General features: G+C 50.6%; 1 protein-coding gene across 4 annotated transcripts in view; it reads right to left on the bottom strand.

The window, feature by feature from the left end:
- Window positions 1-27520, bottom strand: part of Tsp74F (Tetraspanin 74F) — a 339549-nt gene that overhangs the window by 28229 nt on the left and 283800 nt on the right. Inside the window, exon 1 of one of the 4 annotated variants that reach the window (XM_089564379.1) lies at window positions 18350-18917. The exons of the other annotated variants lie outside the window; for them this stretch is intronic. Within the exon in view, the coding sequence (XP_089420505.1) occupies window positions 18350-18362 (13 nt within the window). The 5' untranslated portion in view covers window positions 18363-18917. Of the gene's footprint in view, window positions 1-18349; window positions 18918-27520 lie in introns of those variants that run through there. 4 annotated transcript variants of the gene reach the window in all.

The raw sequence follows: 27520 nt of genomic DNA, 5'->3' as shown, positions 1-27520 counted from the left end.
TATGGGCAGTCTCGATATTCAAATTCGAGATTGACGCAATCGGAGCTCGTATCTTCTCGCCATCCGGACTCCTTACACGCGCACGATGATAGCGGACAACGCTTTTCCACGGCTCTTGATTTTAAGTCTTCAGCCGAGTGCCTGAAGCGCGGCTAGCCACAGCTATCAGTGGTCGTTGCACCGTGAGCGCTCGAGAAACGGGGTGAAATAGTATACGCCGTCTCGGAAGAGTAATTGGGCCATCAGATACCTGTGCACGTCTGTAGACCGTTCGTAGATATCGCTGTTTCCTACGCGCAACGCCGATGCCGATGAAAGCATTGTTTCGCGGAGTCACGTTAAAGGCAGTGATTGCGCCGTGTTATCGCTGCGCACGACTTCCATTTGATGCTCGAAGGACTACATCGAATTTCGCTCCTTCGTATTTGACCACAGTCGGAGGCAGTTCGGTTCGCGCACTAACCGCATGGCATACGGGCCAGGCAGGAGCAACCGCAGGCCCCATTACTGGGACACTGTGTTCCTAGCTTCTTGTAAATTTGAAGAAGAAGGCGTTCGAACGGCATTTCGACTGCAGCTGAGTACCTGTCATAAATAGCCCGTCACATACCTTCATCGTTTTTGTTTGTGGGCAGAAACAAATCGGCAGGCAAGAGCTATGTAAGCTCATTGGCCTATCTCCTGCATATTGAAAGACTTTCATCACACCATAAGATTTGGGGAGAAAAGCTAGGGAGATTGAGAATCGGCGCTCGTACAGACAGGAAACGCCGATAAGAGGGAAGAAAGAACAGGGCGTGTGCACTGCAGTGCCCACAGGGAACTGCCCTCCACTTGCGTAACCGTGCACGTGCGCAAAGCAGTGCGCATTAGTGACGTGACAGATCACATAACCGGCGCAGCGGCGGCGGTCGACCTTCACGAACCACACGGAGTGAGGGCGACAGGCTCATTTCGGAGCTCCGTTCCTTTAATAGCCGCCGCCGCTCTCAGTTCGGAAACCGTTTCTTTTCTTTTTTCTTTCTCACTTCCCGCGAGTAGGCATCTAAGCAGCAGCAGCAGCAGGCTGTAACCGAGCACCTGCGCACGGCGACGTTGCCCCGGAGGCAAGGAGCGGGAAAGCTGGGTTCGGCTGGCTGCCGCAGCGGTCGACGGCCTTGCACGCGCAAAGGCTTCGCTCGGCCTTGCGGGACCGTTTCCGCCGCCGGCGAGTGAGGGTCCTGCCGTTGCAATGCGCGGCTCCTTCACCCAGCTGCCAAGCCGTCCGGAACTGGCCAACCCGCAGACGCTGTAGGAGTTTACGCTCGCGAGCACACCACACTGCGAGTCGGTGTAGACTTGAGTGCTGCACTGACCGGAGGAGGGATCATCCTCGGACTCCGGCATACTGTCTGAAAAGATATACTCTGAGGCGGCTTGCCGCTTAAAAAGCGGTGATACTCGGACGCGGCGTGCCACCTAAAGAAAAATACTCTCACACCGCTTTCCACCTGAAAAGCAATACTCTCATAACGCGTGCAGTCTGAAAAGCTGAACTCTGAAGGTGTGCATCGCCAATTTCGCGAAGATAACAGCCCTCAATAGGAATCGATCGATCGTCAAAGTTGAGCCATATTAAGATTGAAAGTGCTTCACGCTGCAGGTTACCCGGGGTGAAAGTTGTTCTCAAAGTTCAGGGAAATTACCGTAGCGGTGTGGGAATGAAATAAAGGTACAGTTGTGCTTCGGACAGCACTTCAGCAAGCTTCTGCTTCTGAGTAGTCATCAGTGAGTCATTTTGAAAGAAAGGCGCTTTTAAGCACACCCTATCTCTCGCGAGTAAACACTACGCAGAAGTTTTGCTGATTCACATTTATAACCGGTCCACTCGGAGCACAATGAATGCTACGTAATGATTTCTAACCTAACCGCAGCAGCAGACCCGTATTGCTTTCCCGTCAGTCGAGACAGGCCGAAGCTTCCGGCCTACTGCACGCAATTGAAGGTGCGTAGAGCGCGCATCGTGAGATGCGCGAAGTCCCACGGTCGCGGCGGAGGGCGCCCACTTGTCAGAGAGAGGGGGGCAGCTGCTGTCGCAAGGAGTCCAGCGGCCAAAGCGTGGCCGCCGGCGCGTGCGGCGAAGGATGCGGCTCAGCTGACCGGAGCGGCAGCCGTTTTCTGTTCACTGGGCATCGTGACCGTGGCAGGCACGCTTAGGCGCCGCGGAGGAGATACGAGCCACCGCAGCGGGGAGGAGAAAACGAGAAGCGAGTGTCGACATCGGAGGAACGGTTGGCGCGCATGCATAAACGAAGAGGCGCCTGCGAGGCTCACTTACCGGTTGTTCAACGTGAACGAACAAATGGGTAAAAATTAAAAGAATCAGTATCTCAATAGTGCGCGCAGGCTAACTCGGCGCCTTCAAATTAGCCCTCGAACGTTCCTCGACTTGTAGATTCTATAGCCTCAGTCTATCGAAATTTTCGGAAGGGTGAGTGACGGCAGCAAATTGGAATTTTTTCCCCTTTATATTGATGTTTCATTGAACTCCTCCGCCTAACTTGAAGAGAAGAACAGCGTCCTGAGAGAATCATGGTACAAATGCGCAAAGCGATTGATTATGGTCTCGATATAAAGAAGTTTGCAATCGATCAGTGAGACCGGTGGAAAACCAGGTTAAGAGGGCTCACGCAACGTTTCGTTGCCGTGAGACGAGCGGAGACGTATCTTACACTACCACCACAACAAAACAGCGACGATTAAGTTCTATACATTGAAAGAGAAATAACGCAGCTTTCTCTTCTTTTTTTTTTACACACAATCTCTGCGCACTGCTTGTCAAGAACAGTCAAGCCACTCAAACAATCCTCTCGGCGGGTCGGACGCGCCACAGGGCCCCCTCCGCTCGTGGCGGCACTATTAAGACGTCTCCGCTCTAAAGAGAGCCTTCAGAGCACGTGTCTGTGTGCGTCGGTCAGGTCTCTTATAGCTCCTGGTGAAAGAAAAATAAACACCATAAAAGAAGAGCCAAGTTCCGCGAGAGAGAGGGATGGACGAAGGGGGGGGGGGGGGGGGGGGAGGACGCATTGTTTCCCTGTCTAACGGCCTCCGGATCATTTGGCAGGCCTCCAAAGGTCGACGTAGCAGCAACGCACCACGTCCGCGTCCTTTGCCCCCTTCCAAGTCAACCAAGCGCAGGAAAAAGAAAGAAAGAAAGAAAGAAAGAAAGAAAGAAAGAAAGAAAGAAAGAAAGAAAGAAAGAAAGAAAGAAAGAAAGAAAGAAAGAAAGAAAGAAAGAAAGAAAGAAAGAAAGAAAGAAAGAAAGAAAGAAAGAAAGAAAGAAAGAAAGAAAGAAAGAAAGAGCAACCAAAATGAAAGCGGATGGCACGCATAATCGCCAGGCACCTAATGTGTGTTCGCAGCTCAGGCATTTAGAGCTGCCGGATGATGCTCCGCGCAACACCAGGAGCGAAGACGAGTGCGGCGAACGGGGCGTCTAGGTGTCGCGGGGCGTTAATATTCCGCGCTAATCTCGAACGTCGTCCGCCACTGCTGGAATGGATATCCTTTTTCGCACGCTGCTGTGGTGCGCAGGACGGTGGCATGCCAGGGCTAGACAGCGGTGAGAGAGAACGCGTTTTCGCGGCTGCTCGGTTTTAGTGTGAGGCGACCGCTTTGTCCGGTTGGACCGCGGCCAGATATCGCGCTTTAGGGACGGGCGCGTGCGCTGCCTGTAACTCAGGTGCAACGCGCAAAGCTCGGTTAATTTCGGTTACATTATGCGGTGTAAGTTTACGCCTACACTACAGCTCATGTGGTTTCCCGACCCGTAAAATGTTCTGGTTTGAAACGCGGACGATCAGAAATCGGGAAGGTTTATGTTATATAGGTTTATATATACAGCGGGCGACGCCCCGTGAGAGATATTACTCGATGCATAAAGGAATTGAGCGACCATAGCGAGGTCGTCATCGTTTGTTGTCTATACTCGGAGCACGAATCACTCGAGAGACCGTGTCGAGGAAGAAGTGACAAGGTATTTAGCCTTAATGGCGCTATTAAAAGCGTCGTCGGGAGCGCTGCCTATTCCAACCGCTGCCAAAAAACATGGGCACCTATACGCATGCTACTTGTGCACTTTGTTTGAATGCTTGTCTCGTTTTTTTTTGTTTTCATTATTTTTTTTTGTCCTTCGGACTCGTCCGCCAGCCGACTCGTTCAAAAAGCCTCTGTCGCACTGGCGAAGGGCACACTTAAATAAACAAAAATAGCGACAACCTATAGACATGCTGGGTAGTGTGGCTATGCACGGTTTATTGCATTTGAACGGTTAACGTATAATGTACGTGTTCACCGCATTAACTCGCCGCTCTATAAGATATTGTTTGAATTTCCTGTGTTCTCACGCTTCTCTCCGACATTGATAATCAGCGCAAATATTACTCTGCATAGTTTCCCCTCGCATTGAAGAGCACCATTTTCTGTAAAACGCACCGGACTAATCGCTGGCCTAACCTCATTAAATGCATTCTTTACCCACACAATAAACGCGCACCAAATCCACGTCAAAGCAACGCCCCTCATCACTACAAAAACAAGAAAGAAAGGGTTAACGAACATCGTAGAATACATTTACTGTCACATATATACACACACACACAAAGAACGGCGATCTAGCGCATGTATGGAGCTAAAATTTCATGGCAATCTAATTAAGCGCCACGGCTTCGGCATTCCCAGCGTAAGGAGCCAAAGCGATTACATAATACATCCGCGCAATGCAATCGTATTCAGTAGGCGTCGTAATTCCCTTCGATTCTCCTCGCGGAGCTAATGTGGCAGTTACCCGCGAATACGGAGTGCCAAGGTCGACCTTGCGTGTCAGCTTTCGTCCCGATGTATATATGCCACAGTCTCATGCGCGCCCACCGAGAAATGTGGCGATAATAATTTCCCCGTCCACGATGAGTGACCTGATAGAGCCGAGCGTTCCGCATAAACATCATACCACTTTTTTTCTCTCTCTGATTTCTGCCCAGCCCGACTAATGGACGGGGCGATCATCGCTCACAAAAACCTCAATACTCTGGTCGAATAACGGCTACGCCCGCGTTCATTGTCCGCCGAGCCGATTAGCGGCCAAGAGGTGAGAAAGTAACCGACGAAGCGTGACTCATTAACTTCGGCAGAGGCTGCATGCGTACGGCGCAGTATAGGGTACGTCCTCTACATTAGGTCCGCGGATGCGTCACACTCTGCATGGGTGTCGCATGAGGAACGGGCGATGGCGGCGAAAACTGTGATCGATCGAAGACCTCCCGCGAACTCGCACCATTTGCAAGATGGCGGCTATGAGACGAAGGATATGATGAAAGAAAAAAAAGAAGAGGGAAGCGGTTCATGGTCATTGCCGGAGGCGGAACAAATTCCCTTGCGAGGAAAAGCGGATGATAAGCGCGAAGCCCTGTTCTTTTCGCTAATCGGGATTACCGACACGCGGTGCTATCGGTGAATAGGCGACATAGCAGCGCAGCATTGCAGCAGAGGCTGAGGATCAGGAGCATAACACTGCTGAACAAAGTACAGATAAGGAGTATATATATAGCACTGCCGAAGAAGATGCAGATAAGGAGTGTAGCACTGCCGATGAATGTGCAGATAAGGAGTGTAGCACTACCCAAGAATGTGCGGATAAAGAGTGAAGCACTGTACAAGAAGGTGCGGATAAGAAGCGTATCACTGCCATAGAGGTGCGGATAAGGAGTGTAACACAGTCGAAGAATCTCCGGATAATCAGTGTAGTACTGCCGAAGAATGTCCGCATAAGTAATGTAGCGCTGCCGAACGTGCGGATTAGGAGCCTAACACTGCCGTGAAGGGTGTCGACTTCGATGGCCTGCAGGCTACAAGCAGATATCCCCGACTGACCTTCAACACTGTTCAGCAAGACTATATATGAACGGGAAACTTCATGAGCTAAGCGCTCCGGGATCCGTTTTCCCACCAGGCTTCATGGCCCTGAGCAAAGCCCACACGGCTGCATGGTTGATTGTCTGTCTCACTCATTGACTGAGCGAACATCGTGGAATCAGGCCGTACATGGAAATATATCACAGGCCCGGCCGCTCTTGCGCCTCGGTGCATTGCGTCGATCTCCAAAGGCGCCATGCCATATGTTGGGAAGGATCGTGATTTGTACACACCTCGCGAGATACAGATATCTTCTCGATGACGCTCATAAACAAAGCACGTCGTGCGTTGAGCGTGTGAACGGTGTGCAGCGAAAGAACACTTTTTTTTCCTGAAGGCTAGCAATACGTGTTCAGCGCAGAGGCCGCGGCACGAGGCGTTCGCATAGCCTCCGCTGCGCGTTAGCAGCGCACAGCGCGAAGAGAAAGAAAAAAGTTCAGTACCGAAAGAGAACGGAACGCAACGTTGATCGCGCCCCTCACAAAAGAAAAGAAAAAGTCGCACATAGAACGCGGCGATTATAATCTCCCACCGCAACCACCGATGTCGGCCGATTGCCTCTCGGCAGCAGTAAAGAAAAGCAAAAAAAGACAAGAAAAGGAGGCTAAAAGAAAGTATCTCCTTGTTGCATCACCGGATAGCGGCATTCTTCGAGCAGATACGTGTTGCACGAAGCACGCGAGATGGCGCCAGAGGAGGAGGTGGTGGTGGTGAAAACGTTGGAGCCACTCTACTGCTATCTTGTCATCTGGCAAGCGCCGCCGGCATAACGGCAAAGAAGCACGCATAAAGCTGTACAAAGCCCCCGTGTGCGCAAGCGCCGATTTTTGAAAGCGTCCCAAGTCGCTGACGGAAATTCGCCTGAGCACCCAGCAACAACGCATAGCTAAAGAAAACAAAAGCGTCTGAAAGCAAAACAAACAGGACGAGCAAGGTTGCGCCGCGCGCGGTAAGGGAACGACAAAGTTTCTGCACCTGCTGCTAAGCGCCGCGCAGCCAGCCAACAGGCAAGCCAAGACGGTGCGCGGGGCTATGCGTGCCACTCAGCCGTGTATGCGGCTTGTCACCTTAAATCTAGCCGTCGATACATATCTGGCTGCGCCTACGAACACGTTAAATATAGCCTGCGTCTCCACGTTGCGAGCAAGCGTGTGTGTAGCGAGTGCACAGCGAGCCAGAAAAGACCCAGTCTCGACCATATAATACTTGCCGGATATGCAAGGCAGGCCGAAGGACGCCAGCCCCCGCCCGCCCTACACCGCTGGTCAAGGTGCCCCCCCAACCCCCAACAGGCTCGGCGCGATGTCCTTTTCCGGGTTCCCAGGCACCGACTCTTATACGGGCACTGCGTAAGCAAATAATCACTCACGCGAGAGACAAAGGTCGGCTGTTTCCCGCTCGAATGAGCCGCTATCAGGCGTTCTGACGCAACTGGTATCAAGATTACTAGAGGGAAAGAGCTGTTTTGTAACACAAGAGAAAGGGTGCTCATTAAAGGGACAGGGCAGGCCCAGCGTATAAACCGCTGTTCTCTGAAACCACGCTCTACAGACCACAATGGCTGCTGTGTCCACTTCCGCTTTCGGTGGTCCCACCTTTGGAAAGCGATCGGTTTATGACCCGTACTCCTCTATGTGAAACGGCGCGAAACTTGGGTCAGTCCAGTGACTTATGTCAGTCAGACGAAACTTATGTCAGTTAAATGACTGTTTGGCTATCACTATCCCATGGAAGTATGCAGGCTAAAAGGACACATGCTCCTGGCGCACTAAGCAGAACAATGTGACCGAGCACAGGTTCGAGATTTAGCTATATATAGCTATTTATAAATTTAAAAGTGAGTGCGCTGTCTGTTATATGCGATAGAAAACAAAAGTGGCTTCAGATTGCGAAACCCCTAATCTGGGAGTTCAGAGAATGTTTCTCGGCACACTGTTTGCATAGGCAGGCCAGAGCGTTTTATACAGCCTGCAATAGATGGCGCCACCAGCGCTGTCGACAATGACGGCGCTACGCTCTGGCGTATAGACCCTTTGGTCGAGTATTTGGGAACCGCTCCACACATTTTCAAAATAAAACCCTTTTTCCACAAACGCCTATATGGCTAGAGCCAGACTCCGCAAACCTATGCACGCCTAAAGAACCTTGGAAGCCGACCTCGGCTGCAAAGATAGAGCACAGTGTGTGCTCTCACGCGTGCATATACTGCGCTGCAGACCGGCATCAATCTCGCCGGACCCCCTCGGGGTGTGCCTCTGTCTCTTTTCGATTACCGGGCATTACATAAGAGAGCGCTGCCGAGAACGGCGCCCAGTCCCGTAGAGACGGCGGCCTCCAGTAGGCAAAGCCTGAATTACACACGCACACACAAAGGATCCTGTTGCGCGTGAAGGTCCCGCCGCCAAGTAGCCGCCGTTGCCGCAGCCGACGCTGCACTTCTGGGTGCCTCGCGCGAGGAGAGCACGCGGTCTCAATTGCGGCCTGTCAAAAATAAACGGAAGTGCGCGCGGGCCGTCTATTTCCCTCCTTTTTGGCGCGCATCGACCGTGCCTGAAGCTATAGCCCCGTCTTTTGAGTCGTGAAAAGGCTTCCAAGCACCACATCATCGCGCCCCTGCAATAAGCGGATTACGCGCTTTCACCCCACGATGGAAGCGTGAAAACGTTCGCTGTTGAACGCTTCCCTGTTCCGTGGCCAAGCCGCAGGAAACTTATTTTTAGTTGTCTTTATTTCTATGCTTTTTCGTGCCACCCCGCTGCTCTTCGAGGATCGGCTTTCTGTGTAATTATCCTTTCTCTCTCAATCTTTTTCGGCGCCACAATCTTTTATGTCCAGTAATTGAAAGGGGGCGTACACCCTGGTGCATTGCCAATCCAGAATTGTGCAAACATTGCACTTCCTGGACGATGCCTCACATAGAGGGGGGAAAAAAAAATATAAATCTACTAGTTGAAGGCTTTCCGGTGAATGAGGGAGCGTTTCAGCGTGCAAAGCCAAGAGGTTGCCGCGCCCCGTGTGTTCCCCTCTCGTTTCTTAGGTAAACTGGCCTATCGTGTTCGCGGGACGCGCTTGCAGAAAAGCCGTCGACTCTGAGTGATTGCTTTACGAACGGGCGACGTTAAGCGCATATCGATGGCTTTTCTTTCTAAACGAGCCAGGTCTTACCATCACTCAAAGTAGCACTTGCGATGGCTGAGTGGTGCAGCTTTCCATGTCGTTTGGAGGCAAATCACTGCGTAATCCGGAGGTCGAGCATATACTGTACATAAAGACGGATAGCTAGGCCTTAATGTAATCAATAACTACTCAACTGATCTCGAATCGCTATTATCCTCATTCGAATTGAACTGGCGAATTCACGAACGAGCTGTTTTATCAGTAATACTGAAAAGTCGCCGGGAGAACGGTGTATCTTCATCGTATGGCGCTCGCGCAGAACAATGCACCACGCTCGCCTGAGTGTTATTTAAGTGATTAAATACGCGTACAAGTATCCTTGGTAAACAAGGAGGAAGTCTCCGCGCGCGACAGCTTGAGAGACCTACAACGGAAAGGGGAAGAACCGTGAAAAGCGACGCGCCCATTAACACGACGTCACCTCCTCACGCTAACAAGAGAAAAGCGGATGTCACATTTAACAACGCCCCTTTTCCTTCGTTCACCGTTGCGCTGCCTTCCTTCTTCCTTCCCGGTTATGACAGGTCGCGGGAGCAAGCTGCCAAGTCCCCAAGAATGGCACGCCCCGGCACGCGCCGAGCTGCCGATGGCAGTTCGTGACAAACTGACTAACGCGACACGAGGCGGTCGCGAGTCGTCGTTCTCCGCGCGGGCGCAGTCTTGAGAGGGAGACGGTTGCGCAACCCCCCCCCCCCCCCCTCGACACATACGCACACGAGCGAGCTCCGGCATCCTGGATACCTCTCCGCGAAAGCTCTTGCCGCCGACCTTGCCTCCGCACGGGTGTCGCCTGGACACTAGGCGCCGATATTTCTCCGCCCGCCTCACAAGAACGGTGCAGCGTCACGGAAGGTGTACACCTTGTCACAACTCACGATGCACGCTGCTTTTGGAATGTGGAAACCCCGTGGTGGTCCTTAACAGACTGGGCTCTGGTGGGCTTTGCAAGCAATATGTGTTCCATAGCGCACCACAGTTTTCAGTTGGAGAAGGAAGTCCAGTCACCAAACTGTACCTTCCCGCATAGAAGGCCAACACGAACTCTCCCATGTGCGCGGGGTCCATTGTCAAACAGGGCGAAGGCTCTTGAACCCTTCATGAAAAGGCGCGAAGAAGCAGTGTCAGCTAACCACAAACAATTCAAGTTCCTAAAGGTGCTCTCGAATAGAAGCTGTTAGGCAAGCAGCCGGCCTATCGCATTGTTCGCTAACGCGGTTGGTAAACGAACAGATAGGAAACCGATTGAGAATCGCCTTTACGCCCAAACGCTTTTCCCGCGTCTTCGGCCTCTGGTTACCTAACGACGCCAGCTCTCGCCTCTGCAGCGCTGCACAGCACTAGAGAGGCAGAGCGTCGAGTAGCGTAGGCGAGTTCTCCGGCACGGGGCAGCGGCAGTGCGCCCCTCGCGGCGACGCATGCCAACGACGGAGCGGCTCGCTCGTCATTAGCAGTCGCTAAAGAGGCGGGTGGGAGCGCCGTTGCTCCTCGTTCTTTCGACTTGGCCGTCGCGCCAATGGCCTCCTCGCAAGACAAATAAGCGCTGATGCTGTCGCTGCTGCGAGGTGCCCCCGCCGCGGCGCTGTTGTCGCACACCGTGTTTCTCTTTTTCTTATTTCTCCGCCAACCCTTCGTTATTTCGTCACTTCCGCCATCTATCGTGACTCGTGTCAGGCTTGTTGCGTTTCTTATGCGTTAATGGTGACCGTTACTTACGCCAGTCTCGTAACCAGGAAGACCCTGAACGGAGGGAATTTCCGGCGCTGATAAGCAGGGGTATGATTAAAGCCGACGGACTCCAGGCGTGCGCGTTACGTTAGGTGAGGGGTAAGACAAGGACGCGAAGGAGGAGCGACCTAGGTTGTTAAATGTGAGTGAACTTCATACGGGGACAACCGTGCGAGAACGAGTATGCTTAGTAGCATGGGAGGGCTTTCGAGGTATCTGAATTGGACGTTGAGATTAATGGGTCGACGAGTGATTTCGAAACGGTTGTTTACTTGAACAGAAAGAACACTTCTCATGCATCATTGATTGTAGAGCGTTGTTTACCTGGTGACATGTTCGTTCCGCTAATAATCCCCACCTGCTCCTCCGTACATCTGCCGTGAAATAAAAGGGTGCGGCGGAAGAAACCAGGCTAACTAGAGACCAAAATACGAGCTATAAAAATACAACTGTGAGCTGTAAGCTAGTCATGTTTTTTTTTATTATTATCAATGCTTCCCAGCTAGATTCCAAATCCGTCCGATTGACACGGTACCTGTACACCAGTACTGCTTTCTGCTTAACGAGTACTGTACAAAGGACTTGCCGAACATTCCTTTGACAGGTAAAGTGGGTACTGCTCGGTCCGACACCCGTGATTGAGCGTAGAAAGTTTTCAACCCCTTCGCTAACCCACTGGTTAGTCGGTCGGGTCCCCATTATGCTGACCAGGGAGTCGTTGAACCGTGACTGAGAAAAAAAAATAAGTAAACGCTCTCAAAGGACGCAGGTGAGCAGACTGCATACCAAGCGTCAACAAAAGCGCGCATCTGAGCGATGAGTTCAGCGAAACCGTCTGCCAGCAAGAACAGAAAGCTACAAAAGAGTTCTCGAGCAAAACGAGCTGACACGGGGACGGTTTTCACAAAGGCAGCGGTTTTCGCCGCTTCGTTCCGTTGCTGAGGCAATCCGCAACCCACCCTCCCTCATCCTTCCTCTGGCGACAACAATGAGACGGAGAAGGGTCCACACCATCGAGGAGCTGCTGCAAGGGGAACGCGACAACCAAGAAGCGCCAAGCGAAGCGAACTGCTCGCGGCGGTTTGAAGCGCAGCGGGTGAGAGCTGGCGCCTTGGTTAGCGGAGCCCTGGCTTTGTCGCGCGTTCCACGGCCCACGAAGAGTGGGAAAAAGCGCAGCTCACATCCCCGCCTGCTGCGGCGTGACGTCTCCGAGAGTTCAGTGAGTGAGGCGCTCTCCGAGGAAGGAGGAAATGACCGAGTACCGCGAAGCTCGTTTTGAGTCGCAGTTCTCATTTTTGATTCGCTTGACAATAGAAAACGCCGCTGCACTGCCGACGCAATTAAATGTGGGGATCCGTGAGTCTCATTCATTTCGTTGAAGTCACTTGTCTCCCGGACAAGGAAGCGGCTGTTGCGGTACATCCTACTGACTCCACGCGAGGCACGCATTCCGTAATGATTCAGTCTGCTGTTTTCCCCGCCCTTTTTCTTTATTCGTTTCTCTGTTTCGTATTTCCCTCACTGGGCAGGGAACTGGGAACTTGAAGTCGTCTATTGGGCTTTGTGTGCTGGTAGAGTGCGCCCTAAAATTGCTTCCGGTGACCCCTCCGCAAAGAAACAAAAAAGGAAACAAAGAGAAAAAGAAACGTGCAAGAGCATCCCAGCTTTCGTTGGCTTCCTTCGGTGCAAGGATGCACCTGCAGTTCTTCCTCCTTCCCCCTTTTACTCACTTCGTTCCCATCCCTGACTGCACAGTTCAGGCGTCCGCCCAAATTGAGACAGTCATTGATTTTTTTTTCTTCGCTCGCAACCTCCTCCTCCTCCCCTGAGCGAACTACTCTACCTCTTCCCTCTTCACTCCGTCTTCTTTTTATCTGCTCTTTCTTTTCCCTCAGCACAGAGCATAAAGCCAGACCCTCTACATGTTAGCCTCCTCTCATTCCTTCCTCTCTGCTGTCTCCGTCTGATACCGCATATCTTATCTGGATAGCTCCCCCTGCGAGAGTGCTTTCCCACAGCGCACCGGCCGCTGCTACGTGAAATCTGCGCACGCGCACCGCTGTTCAAGGAGCGTTACAAAGCCTAAGCTTTGCGAGGGAAGCGTACACAAGAACTAAAGGCAAACGCAACCAAAACGTAAGCTGCGCGCGCCGGCTCGTCCCGTTAGCCTGCGGCGCTAGCCGCCCGTGACCGCCGAGTGAGTGGCCAGCGGAAGAGCAAGTCCCGCTTTGTCGGTGACAGCGTTGCCGCCACTCGCAACGCCGCAGGGAGCCAAGGTTAAGTGCCGGGCTGCCCGGAAACACGCCCTACAAAAGTATGGCGAGCTCCCGACGCCCAGAGCGAGCAGAGAGACACCCACAGCGCGCTCTTCGGCGTTGCCACTTCGGGAGTTATGTTGAGCGGAGCAGCCGCTCCCCGGGCCCCCTATCGCTGTCCATCAAGGCGCCGCTTGCCTTCGCCTTTTGTGACCGACGTGTGGGCGCCGCGGGGAAGCCACTTCTCGGCGCCACGCGGTACAGGTTGCAGCGTGTGTGTGTTTGGGCTACCGTGGCGCAACAAGTATTGCAGCGGATAGGTGTGTCTTTGCGGTAGCGGCGCTATTTTGCATGCATAAACCGCGTTAATGTTGGGTTAAGAAATCGGTTCGGAGAAAGGACGTACGAAGATGCTGACTCGAGGGCGCGTTTAATTAGCCCGGCTCCAATCTCTGAGTAATGGCGGTTGGCTGGGTCTTAAAATAGCGTTGTCTTTCATTTGGACAATGCGACACTGCGAAATACATCAGTCACGGAAGAAAGTTTGGAGAGAGATATCTGTAAAGCGAATGACAGAAGGATGGGAGAGGAGTAGGACAACAGCTTGTCGCGCGCGTGCGTGTGTGCGCACACTGCTTGTAATGCTTTCTTGTTGTTAGGCTTCAAAATCATGGCTCGTGGGCATGATTTAGCGTAAAAGCAAAATCCTTTTAAAAGAAGCGATATTAGCGAAACGAACACCGGTTCATCGTTCAAGCAAAGCCACACTGCGTTGTTATTTCTCGCTGCTGAAATGATCCCAACCGGTTTGGGCGCTCCCCGCTTATACGCCATGGGCGGTAGAGCTTGTTTGATATCGTTTATTTTTCGCGTATTTCACTCAAACTGGTGATTGGCATGGTATACACGTCTTCCATGGCCAGAAACGGGCTTGTAAGATCGCTGCGAAGCGGCATATTAAGACATTGGATCGTGACTGGGCTTTTTTTCTTTCTTCTACTCGTGCCATCTCAAAAACTAAAATGAAGAAGATCACTGCTACCGCAGAAGCCAACATCTCAAACAGAGCGGAGGAAAATTTCAAGCGATTTATAGCCCGTACGCTGAGGGCATATTACGAGAAAAGCACCCGTACGCCCAGCTCTCTGTACATGCAGCGGGGCCCAGCGCATACTATACACCACGCACGCGGCTTCTTCTACTGCGCATATCGCATGCGCGCGTCATTGCGCATGCCGGCGCGTACGTCCGCAGCTGACTGAATGCGAATACCAGCGCCCCACCCGGATTTCAGGGCCGATCCGCAGGAGTGTGCGTGCGTCCCGCGCCGTCGGCCGGTCGGAAGCTGCGGTAAATCCCGACGCGTGAATCCCGCGAAGAGACCAGTACGATGCATGCGAGCGCCAAACATAATTATACATACAGGGGAGGTAAACAGCATTAGCAGTGCACTCGCAGGGCGTGATGCCAGTGCTTCCCGACTGCGCAACACCGGATCGCACTTCTATTCATTTACTCGAGCAAAACACACCCTTCAACCCGTATCTTGTTCAACGCACTTCGATCACAAGCGCCGATGCGCCATTATCCTCGAAGTACTGCTACGGACACACACGCACACACACGGGAACTTTTGTTAGGACCACGTAAAATGCCGTCCGAGCTCTACTATACGTAACGGTGATGCAGCTATAGCGTGCGCAACACCCGTACAACAGAGCACGCCGAAATGCCCGCAGCTTCTTGCCGCGGTGATGGTGTGGTAGTGGAACGCATTTTTCTCTCAGGAGAAAGGGCATGAAACGAGAGAGGGAAGAGAGAGAGAGAGAGGGAAGGCAAAGAAAAAGTAAATAAAGGGTAAGGCCGCGCGCGCGCTACTCCGCTTGTTACGAATTCAGCGCGACGAGCGCCCTTACAGCCGACTGCCAACAGGACGGCTGCCTCTGCTGCTGCTTAGTCGGGTGCTGCGCAGCGTCGCGCTGGGTACTAAGCGTGGTCGCGGTCTCCTCGCATGCAGGGACAGCGGGTATTCGCAGTCGTCTTGCGCGGGCGTCACAGTGTACGCGGTCGCCTGAAGCAGCGGCAGCAGCAGCGTGGCCTCACGGGAGATTGGCATCGCGGCGCAGAAGCAATGAAGGCAAGGAGAGCGGACCTTGGCCAGCTGGAGGAAGTTTTTCTCTCTATGTTTTCTTTTTCCGCAAAGAAAAGCAATGTAAAGAAAGTGCGAAGATGCGGTGATGGCGCCGGCGGCGAATTCTCGGCGCTGGCCAGCCGCCGATGCGAACGAACGAGCGGCTCCTGCTACTGAAGCCAGGAGGGGGAATGTGGAGAAAGGATGTAGCCGGCCGGTCACCTTCGATCGAGCTTCTTTCCTTTCTGAGTGTGTTCTTTTTTTCCCCTATCGATGCTCGCGGACTACAACGCAGTCAGCTGTGCAACAACGCCTTCCATTCTGTCTTTAATTTTAACTCATCATTTGCTCCTTTGAATTTATTTATGGGGCTTATTTAAGAACGGAGGACGGCGAGCGTTTTCAGCGGGCAAGTCTAGCTTCAGCTGGTGGGAAGGGCCGTGAGTTTCCAGCGAGAAACTTGGCAGCTATCTGTGAGCGCACGTACCGAAAGTTGTGCAAACTGCGTGTGTACTGTTACCGGCTAGCTAAGAGCTGCTCTCCTATTCGCTCGTAATAACCCCAAAGCAGAAGCAGAGGTGAGGCCCGCAAAATGTTTCCCGTTGGTTCCTAAAAACGAGGACAACCTACGAATTAGCAACGATGGTGTTTTCCTTTTGCTGCTCCGACCAGCCATTCTATTTCCCTTTATACCAATGACACAACGGTATAATAACCAGCAAATACCGCTTCTAAGCAGCAAATCTGCGTGTGTGCAACAAGATATAGAATCTGTAGAACCCGTGCAAAAACAGCAAGAGTAAATCAACAGCAAATGACGAAGTGGTTAAAGCTTGGCCTCTATGCAGTTGGTTAACCAACATTAGCGACGTCAGTTTAGTGGCCGACGAATAAAATTGCTGCACTTTCTCACTGTACATGCTAAAGCGCGCGCATTCAGTCGGAGCGCACGATGTCCTCATAGGTCCTTCTCCTTTTCTATATTTTTTTTTTGCAACAGTATGCGCAAGACCAAAATTTACATGTAAAGTACTAAGTACCTAAACTGTGCATAGCAGCGCTTCTTCCATAGCGAATGCATGAGCTACTTCTACGATTTTCATCTTAGCGCCGAGACACCCGTAAAGGTCACCCAATGTATTTGTGATGGCCCGTGATCGTTATGAAGAACTACCAAGAAATTCTTTTGGTCTCATAACACACAGACGGGACAGCTACAAAAATGGAGCTACAAAATATGGAAGAATTCAAATCTCTCTTTACAAATGGAGAACTCCGAAAACGTGGACGGAAACCGCCCTGCCAAACGTGATATGTTGCTCCTAGCGGTGTAAAGAGGGCTTTGCTGTAGTTGTAGCGCGCTATGCAACGAAGCGTAATTACTCAGTCACGGAGCATCGTTGACACTCGCACGCTATATTTTTTCTTTGAGACTACTTGTGCTGGCTAAAAATTTTGTAAGGATCAGGGCCACAGAATAATTAATCAGAGTGTCTTTTTTTTCTCGCTGGAACAACAGCGAGCACCGCAAGCACTCAGAAGGAATCGATTCAGGCGGAACAATGACGCCCAAACGCGAGAGAAGGATCTCTCCACTGCTTGCACTCGAAGGAAAGTGCACATATTTCAAAACTCGTGTCCTATACCGGTTCAGAAACTTTGGACGGGCTCATTTGAGGGATGTGTCTTAGGCATTGCCCTTTTTGTTGTTGTTATTTCCTTGTTAATGGCACAAAAACGAGCTTTCGAAAACGAGTTCGTTTCTGAAAACATCTCAAGCTACCAAAACGAAACACCTCTTGAATGCACCGAACATCGCTGAACGCTTCGTCCGTACGTCCTTCACCCGGTAGTCAATGCGCAACGCCGGCAGCGGACTGCAAACGCTGCACGCGAAATCCTTTCCGCGTCAGTGCTAATCCTGTCAGAGACGCGAGTCTCCCCAATCCGCCTCCGAAACTTGGCAAAGGCGCAACCGGCAGCGTAGTCCCGCGTGTAGCAATGGCACGAAAAGGTCACGGGGCAATAGAGATACGTTTTCCAGTGGCATGCAAACTAACTGGCACCCGTACTCGCCGCAGCATCCGACGAGGAGGACACCGATATCGACGCCGGGCGTAGCACGTCTCCGCATTCCAGCCGCTCTCAAACACACAAGCAGACGACCGAAGCACACACACGCGCAACTCGGCGAGCTTTTACGCTCGTCCCTTATCTGACTGCGCGAGAACAAGCTATTGGCGAAAAAAAAAAAAATCGCGGGAGCTTCGAACGTCATTGAGACGCTCCGAGACGTTTGTAACTTGTAATATCGATCCGCCGCATTCGTTCAAGGCTGGATCCTCTCCTTTTTCTCAACTTTTATTGCCGCAAGGTCGCCAAACACCGGACCGAAGGGAAGACACTGCGGCGCCGATAAACGTGCCGCGGCTGAGCAGTACGAGCGAAGTTTCTATCGGCGGACAGATTAGGTCAACGCGCCTCGATAGAGAAAAGGAAAAAAAGGCCAAGGCGTAAACAGATCCGGGTTCAAGAAGAAGTGCTCGAAAAGCGGGTGAACTATGTAGAAAAAAAAGAAGCAAAAATGAATAAAAGGAGCCGGCACCGCGAAATCTGATACCGAAACTTGATTTTCACCGTCGTCAGGGCCAACCATCCACGTGGGTGCGTGCCAGGTGCTTGGGACGGTATACCGTGAAACATACAGGGAATAAAAAGGCGACATAGAGTTTTATGGAGACTAAGGAGCCGAGGGGTGCGACTTGAAAATTATATAATGCCGCTCCCGTCCCAAACAACGGTAAGACGAATGGCGGTCGTTGGAGATGAAGTTGTTGCCTGCGCAGCAAGGTTCGCAGCCTAGCTTCAGATTCAGTCAGGAATCGATTTAATAATACTTAATTCATAAACTGGGCAAATATTGCAAAATTTCAGCACTTCGGTTTAAAGATCAATCGAATCCAGATTAAAAAAAAAGGGACTAAAATGCAAACCGAAACTAACATCGTGAGAAAACTGGCAAGGGAACACTGGGGTCGAACACAACACAAAGTGAACACAAGTCCAACACAACATAACAGAACCAAAGAAACAAAACAAAATTTGTACTTACACCTGAGGTACATCTTGGCAGGGGCTTTAGCGTTTTGGTCTCACTAGAAGAACAAGTGTCCCTGGCTGTGGATCCGTACGGTCACAAACTGCGGCGGCGTCCAATTCCGCTCGGCGAAATGCAGATCACCACTGGCGCGAGTCAGGGGAATAATAGAGACGTCGATGTCGGGGGACCGCAGAGGATGCAAAGAGCGGCCTGCTTGCTCGCTGTCCCGTCGAAGAATCGCTTCTGGCCGAGATGCGTGGGAGAAATCGGGGAGCCGTGTCAGGAGGACCGGTGGTCCGGGTGCTCTTCGCTACCGTAGGCTGCCGTGCTTGTGCTGGTTGATCCCCCAGGAGGCATATATAGGAAGGGGCAACCCGTCCGCGTCTGCTCTTGGCCTCCGACTGTGGCTGGTTCGCCGGTGCGGCTCGGTGTTGTTTAACGTGTGGCCGCTGTGCTGTGAAAGGGGTCTTTCCAGCCGGAAAGACTGGAGGGCCGGAAGGAAAGAGGCGAGGAGGAAAGAGGTGTGCGCACCGGCGCTGGTGGTGAGAGGCAGCCAAGAAGAAGAAGAGAGGAAGAGAAGAGGCGGCAAGAACGCCGCGAGAGGCTGTACACGCCGGCAACTCTCTCTCCCTCTCGCATCGCTCTCGCTATGCCACCCTCTCTTCTATGCGGGCCGTTATCCCGGAGCAGAAAGGAGAAAGCGACTCTTCAGGGTTAAGGTTAGCATGGCAGCGGCGACATAGGCGAGCGGCCCAGCGGGAGAAGGAGGGCGCTCTTGGCGGGCGTGCGCGTGGCGGAAAGAGTGCAGGGCGCGACGATGCGGCTTCGATAAGCGCGCCCGTCGAGCGCACTGCGCGAGCTCTTCGCGGTGCAGCGACTTCGACGCGCTGGCGAAGGGTACTGCCGGGCCCGTCGAAGAAGCCCCGAGACGATGTTATATGCAAGGCATAGCGACAGAAACGGAGCGCGGGGGTATTAGGCAGGGAAGTGTTCGGCTTCGCGAATTCAAAAAGCGGGCTTCATTCTATGTGCGGACGTACGCATATCTCAAGAGAGTGGAAATAAGGGGAGAACATAACAGCACGTATTCATCGCTAGTGGCCCTTGCTTTGTTCGCTGTCGCTCTGCATATCACCATCATTGCGAAGCCATGCGCTGTCGTTGTCCATGCTACATAGCACCGCTAAGAAAACCGCTTTCTGAGAGATTTCGCTTCGTTCGCGTTATACATATTCCGCACTCGTTCGTATATATAGTCTCATCATTTTATTCTAAGTGTCTTGAATAAGATTCTACTCAATTAGACTAAAACGCGAAACACTTATCGAAGGAGAACTTCCCCCTGGTGACTGTGAGTTTTCGAGATGTTCGCATTCACCCCAGCGTGTTTTTCGGCAGCCAGACTAAGGTAGTTAAGAGACTGAATCTCGATCCGTTCTGCATGCATTGTGTCAAAAAGTGTTTCGTCTCGAGACAGGCATTGTAGTCTGACTGAGACGGAGTGGTGTTCGTTGAACTCGTTTTCTTTGAACGTGTCTGCTCCTTTATGCTCTCTGCAACACAACATTCCTTTCGTCTCGCCTGTTTTTCTGACGCCACTTTTGAATTTCTTCAGTGTCTCGGTTTTTCGACAGCACTGTTTGCTGGGAGCTTGACAATGTTTGCGCTTGTATCAATCAGTTTACCTTGACATTGTAACAAGACACAAAGCTACGCTTCTTCAACACAAAGCGAATACCACACTAATATTGAAGTCAAGTTTAAGCCACTGGTTTCGAGAATAACGAAAACTGCACAATATCTTTCTATTGAATTGACGCGAATGAATATCTGCACCTGACATCGCCTAGGTGTACAATCTTCAGAGTCGGAAATTGCGGCTGAGGACTTGTCATGAAAGATTTCCTATTAAGCTTCGGTTGTTGAAAAACCGTCAAGGTAAGTGATTTCCAGCTTTGGTTGAAAAGGGACACATCTGATTATGTCACCTTCTTATTTCGATTATTCCAATGTTCCACGTGGAATTTTTCCCAGTTTGGACGGGCAAATATAGAATACTAGAGTAGGGGGGTAAGCGTGAGATGAAAAACCTTAGAAAATGAGCATTTTGCATCGAAAAGATGAAATTTCGTAGGAATTAGCGCGCATTCACCCAGACCGACTTGCAGAGCGGCACGACTTCAGGGAGTGAATCTGGTCTTTCCGGACGCACCCAATCATATATGCATATCCCAAGACACACCATTGATTACTATTATGTAAATGAACGGGCGCTGCTCAGAACGACGCTTACGCTCTGTCCTCTCGACGACAGCGCATCGCCACACCTTATTCGATCTCAGGCGCGATGAGTTTAATGAATTCCACGGCCGCGCAACTTCACAGCATTAACTATCCGCGGTTCAGCTCCCGACATTCCGGTGTCTCAAATTTCACTGATTACGGGCCCGTCAATATTTCATAGCCCGGCCTCCCAACCATTCATTCGGGACGACCCCTTTACAGCATTAAATGCACACAACTGCCACTGGCGTGGACAAAAAAAGAAATCTGAATGCCCTGAGTAGACAAGCATTGAAAAGTAACCACTTAAGCGGCGGCACTGCTGTCTAGGCGGCTACGCGGCTACCCAGGTATCGCCACCTTTCATCACCGGCACATATGATCATTAATCACTCGGAGACGCCGTTAAGTCGAGTCGTGACCGGGTCCCAGATACAATTTCGCCTGCCGCGGCTGCAGCATTACAGTGGAGCGTCGGGAACGCTTATAAGATAAGCGTGCCAGCAGCCAAACCGAGCAGTCCGTCGGTGGCTCCGGTCAGCGGGCTTCTCGAGAATGCATATTCGTCGTGGCTTATGCGCATTACCTGATCGTTACTCGCTGGTTGCGCCCGTATCAAATTGCAGTCTCCCCAGCCCGACGCTCCAATTCGTGCTGGCTCCACGGCAAGAGAACGCAAGCGCAGTACTATGAGAGCCAGAGAAAGTGGGTCTTATATGTATATAAGCATGCGTGCGTACATTATGCTGAGAGAGTTGAGCTGAGTCGATTGAACGGCCACTCGAGACGCGTAAGCGAATACATCCTCTCATTACGTGTACACCGAAATCGGACGGTAAGCCAGAGTCATGGGGAGCGTTCAAGGACCGTGAACTTTTACAGCGTGCGGAAAGCAATTCTGGGCTGTTGTTTTCGATAGAGCACGATCTAATAAGCGACTCGGTCATATGTACGCTCAGTCTCTTCCGATACTCAAAGTGAAGACTCCCCGCCGAACAATTATGTGAAACTTTAGGAACGAGTTTTGAAAATAGAGATTCTTAGTCAAAGACGTGTCATTTTTTTTCTACGATTGTGGTGAATCTCTGTGATAGATAATGAGTATGCATTTTATTTATTCAACCTGGGCTCTCAGACAATGCTTAAACATGAATGCTGGGTCATGTTTTTTTTTTAATTTTTCGACATTTATTATGAGCCGTTGCATTCTGCTAATTCAGCGCCAAGCAGTGGTTTCGATTTGGGTGTGACCCTACATTACAACATTTCCGGCTTCCTTCTTTCCTTGCAGTGGAGCCAACGTACCCATACCCATGCAGCAACTTAAAAGTCGGTTGCGATAGAGTATTTTTTTGTTATCTGGCTGTTTTATTTCAACGTTACACTATGAGATATGTATATAAAACTGGGATGAACCCGTCTGTATGGAGCGCTCATCTTCTTTTCTGTTAAAACGGTTGCTTCACTGCAGAAGAGCGTTGACTTTCCGTCGGACGCTTCCCAATTTTCCCTGTGGTTTTAAAATCCCAACAAACGTTTGCTGGTGACCGAGAAAAAGAATTTACCTTTTATATTATACTCGGGCCACAAGCAAGCAATTCTTTTCTTACCTCATTCGACAATAAAAAAGAATGGATGCACAAAACCCTCCGCAGACACACGACAACCGCGCAGCGACCGCGAGAACCGCGTATGTCCCTTCGGCGTCCACATGGGGCGATCAATAAATATCCCTCGTTTACAGCCGTCTCGTTTCTGCCCACACTGTCGGTCCTGTCAGCTCCTTTGCGCCTGCGTTCACAGGCTGTCGCGAGATGTTTGCTTTCGAGGCAAGCCGATGACAGCTGCCTTGGCTGTCCTATACGTCCGACACCCTGTCACGCTCCGTGGTCGCCAGGCCTTGCATGTCTCGACGTCCCGTCCTTCCTGCCTTGCTCGCATACGCCGTGCATTTCCCCCACAGCTTATCGGTGCACGTGATGCCAGCGTTGAAAGACGACGAGGTGCATAGGGTATACAGTGTCTCGTACCCGATCACCGTATAAATGAAACGAAGATAAACAACAGGCCGAAAGGCGAGGCTGCGAATTTGTCTTTCGTCACCGCTGTCATCGCTTCTGACTATTTTTACTTGTTGTTGGGTCGTTATGCGCTCGTTTGGAATAATGAAACGCCTAATACCCCCTGCATGCCTCAGAGGCCGTTTCGGTCCACCTAAGAGACGTCGAGTTGTTCCAGGAACGATGACGGATCGCTGCAGCTTCGGGGCTCACGTCGAAATTAGCGCCTCGATGATAGATGAACTACGATCCGCTTTGTTTTTATCTCTTTATTCGATGCGAAGCGCTCAAAACGGAACGCGCATACCGAAGCGTGTATACATCTGCCTATATCTGATGTGCCTTAACAGCAGTGCATCAGTTGGTCCTTGACGGAAACAAGTTCAAGACCGTCTTCTCAAGTGGAATTAGCCGCCAATATCACAGCATCAGCTGTTTGCATTTCGTTCTGAGTTTTTTTTTTTTCGTACTGTCGGGTGCCTTCCCTACGCCATCTCTCCTTCGCGCGCTCTGTTGCTGTTGTTGCTGAAAGCAGCTGTCCTGATATAAGAAACACGAAGTTGGCGCACTGTTGGTTGGCTTCGTACCATACTCTCGTGGAATAACAATCGAGACACTTCTTTATATATATTTTTTAAATTTTTATACGAGCTGCTATGCAGGGTAGTTCTCGCTCGAGCTGCAGTGTATCTTAGCAATGGTCGTACCGAATAAATGGCTACAAGTGAGTTCCCACGGCTTTCTCAGTCATTGTCGAGCAGACAAAGGTCTTTGGCATCACTGGCTGCCTAGTCACAGATATTGCCCAAATTTTTCAGTTCAGTGCATTAATCTTAAATGCCACTAGCGTTTCGCTGGCCAACATATCTCTCATTTACCTTTGACTGCGTCGTGGGTTTTTTCCAAGAGTTTTTCCTGAAGTTTTAAGCAGCAGAATTGGCGCGACAAATAGCAATCTACGATTGATTCCTATGATCGCTTTTGCATATGTAATGATCTTTAACTATGAGCCAGAGAACGGCATGTCCTCTTCCACCGTGGACATGATATGAATAGGCCTGTAATTGTTCCTCATTTATCGCTAGCAGCCACTGATTCAATTTTTAGCAAACAACTGAACCTAACCTCCCAAGCACCTATTGTAAGTTACAGCGTTTAGCAATAGGAAACGAGCGTCAGTTGCCTTAGCTCCTAAATAATACGTATAACGAAATAAACTGCTGTAATTTCGTGTCTACAGCCCATGTAAATAAGTGCTAGGGATTGATTTGCGTTGTCTCCTACCCTCATAACTCATTCATTCCCACGATCATACACGATGCAGTGAATGTCGGATAAAGTGACTCAACGCGGTGGCTTCTTCAGCACCTCATAAACTTTTATAGCGCATTTCTTTAAAGCCTTATTTTATATCGACTGCACTGTGTGTGCCCAGTCTAACGCAATGAACTTCATGTCTTGATGTTTTTAAAACAGCCAGTTGCGGCCTCGCTTGTTCTTGGGGGCCATAGAAAAAATTACTGTGCACGTGAAATCATGTCCAAAATTTTTGGACAAAAATTTTTAATATTTGAATATTGTAAGATATCGTTATGGAAATATTAAAGCTAATGGTCCATTCTTCCAATGAGTAGCAAAATCTCCCTTTTAGAGTGTTTCCGTCGTTCGCATTCAGCAGTTAAGACTGCCATAGAAAACCAATGGGGGACACTTTTCACGATATCGAAAATGTTAATAGCAAAAAAAACCGCAATCCTGCCGACGGGAGATCAGCGGATATATTGATTGTTATAGTGAAATCTTATATGTTAAAAAAGTTGCGTTCATAAACTGGTTCCCGTTCAGAAATGCTTTTGTCCAGAATTGTTGGGTGTGACCGCGTTCACTGCTCACTATACAGTTTTTGTTTAGCTCATTTAAACTAAATTTGATTCGTTGCCCCAGCTTTTAGGTACTTTCAATAGTTAGCAGATCACGAACAACCGGAAACTGGATGCCGCCTTTCTGACTAGCGCAGAGGCTATAGCAGCGCACAAGGAACACATTTGTAGCAAGCAGAGATCCGGTACTACGGCACAGAATAGCCGCCTTAGCTGCTATCGGGCTTAGTCAAAACACATACGGGAAATTTTTCACCCCTGAAAAAAAAAAATAATAAAGAGGTGAACGCTCATCCGCTAAAGGAAAATGCGTTGGCTGCAGCAGCGAGATTTTGCTCTTGTGCCCATGTAATTTCATCCAAGCTTCCTCCATCCTTGTCGCTGGCTCCAGCAATGTGACAACTGGCCGTCGCTGATTTCTTTGCCCTGTCTCTCGCCCCACTCTCCACGCAGGTGTCATGACCACAAAGAAATGTGCCCTTGACCAAATCGGTCCACTTAGTGGCAGCCATCTTGTACCCTTTAATATATTTCCCCCGTCTTCGTTTCACGCCGCAAGCATTCGGTTATGTCATGGTTCTGTCATAAAACTTGTTTGAATATATAATGCTCCTACAATCCTTTCTCTCTCACCCAATGAGTCATTACAGCATATGCGATCAGTACAAAGCTGCTCCGAAAGCTAAAGCGCTCGTGAAATAAAACACATTAAAACAAGCAGTTAATTCATCCATGCATCCTTAACCGCCATTCATTTTCCCGTCCATTGGACGAATAGCATTTAGAGTCAAGACACGGCAGTTTCCTGACCGAAGCATAGACTTAACGACGTCGCATATCTCGCTGTGTTTTTCTTTTGCCCCTTTGTTCAGTTTCATCAGCATTCACAGGCAAGCCAAGACCGACATGTACGATGCATTCCCACCTGGCTTCGGCGTACTTAGTGACGCAGTCTGGATGATTTCATCGAATCCTCGTCACGTTTGAGATGTTTCGTCTTCTTTTTCAGTCCAAAGAAGTAGCTTATGTTCTTTTTATCGGGTATGAAGCGGCGCGTTCAGCTAATACGAACAAGCGAAAGAGGCCACAGGTATTAGTGCTCGCGCACCACAGCCGAGGGTGTTGCAATGCCTGCTGAAAGAACCGGAACTAGGGGATCTTATATAGCCAGTTAGCAATGGGCTTGTTTATAGTTAATGCAAATCACGACTAACGAAGAATTTTACAGCTAACTTAACTCAATACCTCTCGCTCAGAGAATTATCGCACCTTCTTCGCAGCTGCTGTCTGGAGTAGCATGCGATTCGCGCTCTAACGACGCCTCTATAACCCTAGCATCGCTGGGCTGACGATGTGCCGGATTAGCGAAGCGGATTAGCAGATGAGCGATGTGTTCAGGATCAACCTACGTGCTAATCTCTCTGGCCTTCGCCATACAAGCACGCTCCAGTCATGAACCGGGCTAACACGCCTACATCCTTGTTCGCGCTGCTTCGATCGCAGTCGTGGCAGCCACGTTTCGACATATGGACGAAGTGCGAAGATGTTCAGGTGCTCATATTTCGGATCAGTTTAAAGAGTTTCAGGTGGTCGCATTTATTCCAGAATCCTTAATTGCAGTGATTCTCATAATCTGGGTAAGCTTTGTCAAGTTGTATACATCTAGCCCTTGTACTTTCTTTGCGAACCTCCTTTTAATATACGAAGTTTCCGACCTTCAGCACTATAGCCGCAGCGTCGTTGCTGCCTGCACTTGTCGTACGATAGCTGAGTGGGCGGCGCCGTTAATGCCCCTGTCGAATCACTAGACAGGAACGCGGGCCTTGTGATATTGTTTATTCTTCTGTACTTAATTTAATGCAAGATTTTTAAAAAAAATGAAAGCCATTAACATTCAAGAATTCCTGCCATCTTCCAGCCGTGACCATCCTACCTTACAAAGCTTCCCAATAATAAACATGTCATGCATCTCCTTTGCCACACGTGACCGTGCTTCTCTTTACATGAAACCCACTCTCTCGCAAAAACAGAATATCGGTAATGCCACTGAAAACCAGCAGCAGAGAAGAAACAGACACAAGGAAGAAAAACACAGATGTGGGCGAGGCTGTGTGTCTCGTCGTTGTGTCTATTTCTTCTCTGTTGCTAGCTTTAACTGATCATGCACCAACTAGATCAACAATCCAGGTTACTATCGGCAATGTGCTCTCTGCTGCTGCAAAGAGGAATGCGAAAAATGACGGTGATATCCGAAGAGTTTAACTGCACATGCTTACATACAGATCCATTTTAACCAAATGTTTTCGCTAGGTATCGCGTGTTCAGCACGAAACACGCCAAGAATGTGCTCTAAACAAGCGTTTTGCCCTCTGTACGGCCAATTTATTGACCTGTAACAACATCACCTAGAACGACTAACAGCTACGTGTTTATATTATTCAGTTACTTCACCAAGAAAAATCTAACAGCCAAGACGTCTTCCTTCAGCGCTGCCCTTTCCTAAAAGACTACGCGGCAAAGGCGACGAAAGATCCGGCGTTCAGCAGCACGGCAGGGGGGCAGCACTTCGCCCCGCCGCCGGCTCGGCTCATCAGTTCGCTGAACCTGGTGAAAGTTGCGCCCGTTCGGGTCATCGACTTGGGCGCAGAGAAAGCGAAAGTGCAAGGGGAGGGTGCCTGCCCTCTGGCCGCGATTCGTCCGTTGCTCCCTTTGTATGTGTGTGTCTGTGTACGTCGGGCGATTATCTCCACGCCGCATGGTGGGCGCGCGCGCAGCTCCTCCTGCCTCTACCTGCCTCCGGACCACAGCGCTGCGTCTTCATCGCCCGTGCGGCCGGTGCCCGCGTGTCAACGCCCTCCCAGAGACGAGGGTGACCGGGGCGTCTCCGGCCGGTTAGAAGAAGAACGCCGGAAGCGATCGAACGGGCCAGCGGCTCCTTTTCGTGTATACTGTAGTACACT

This window comes from Amblyomma mixtum, chromosome 1 (assembly GCF_055824585.1).
Source record: "Amblyomma mixtum isolate Tamu chromosome 1, ASM5582458v1, whole genome shotgun sequence".
NCBI lineage: Eukaryota > Metazoa > Arthropoda > Arachnida > Ixodida > Ixodidae > Amblyomma > Amblyomma mixtum.
The sequence above is the reverse complement of the archived record's forward strand: the minus strand, read 5'-3'. Positions and strand labels throughout refer to the sequence as shown.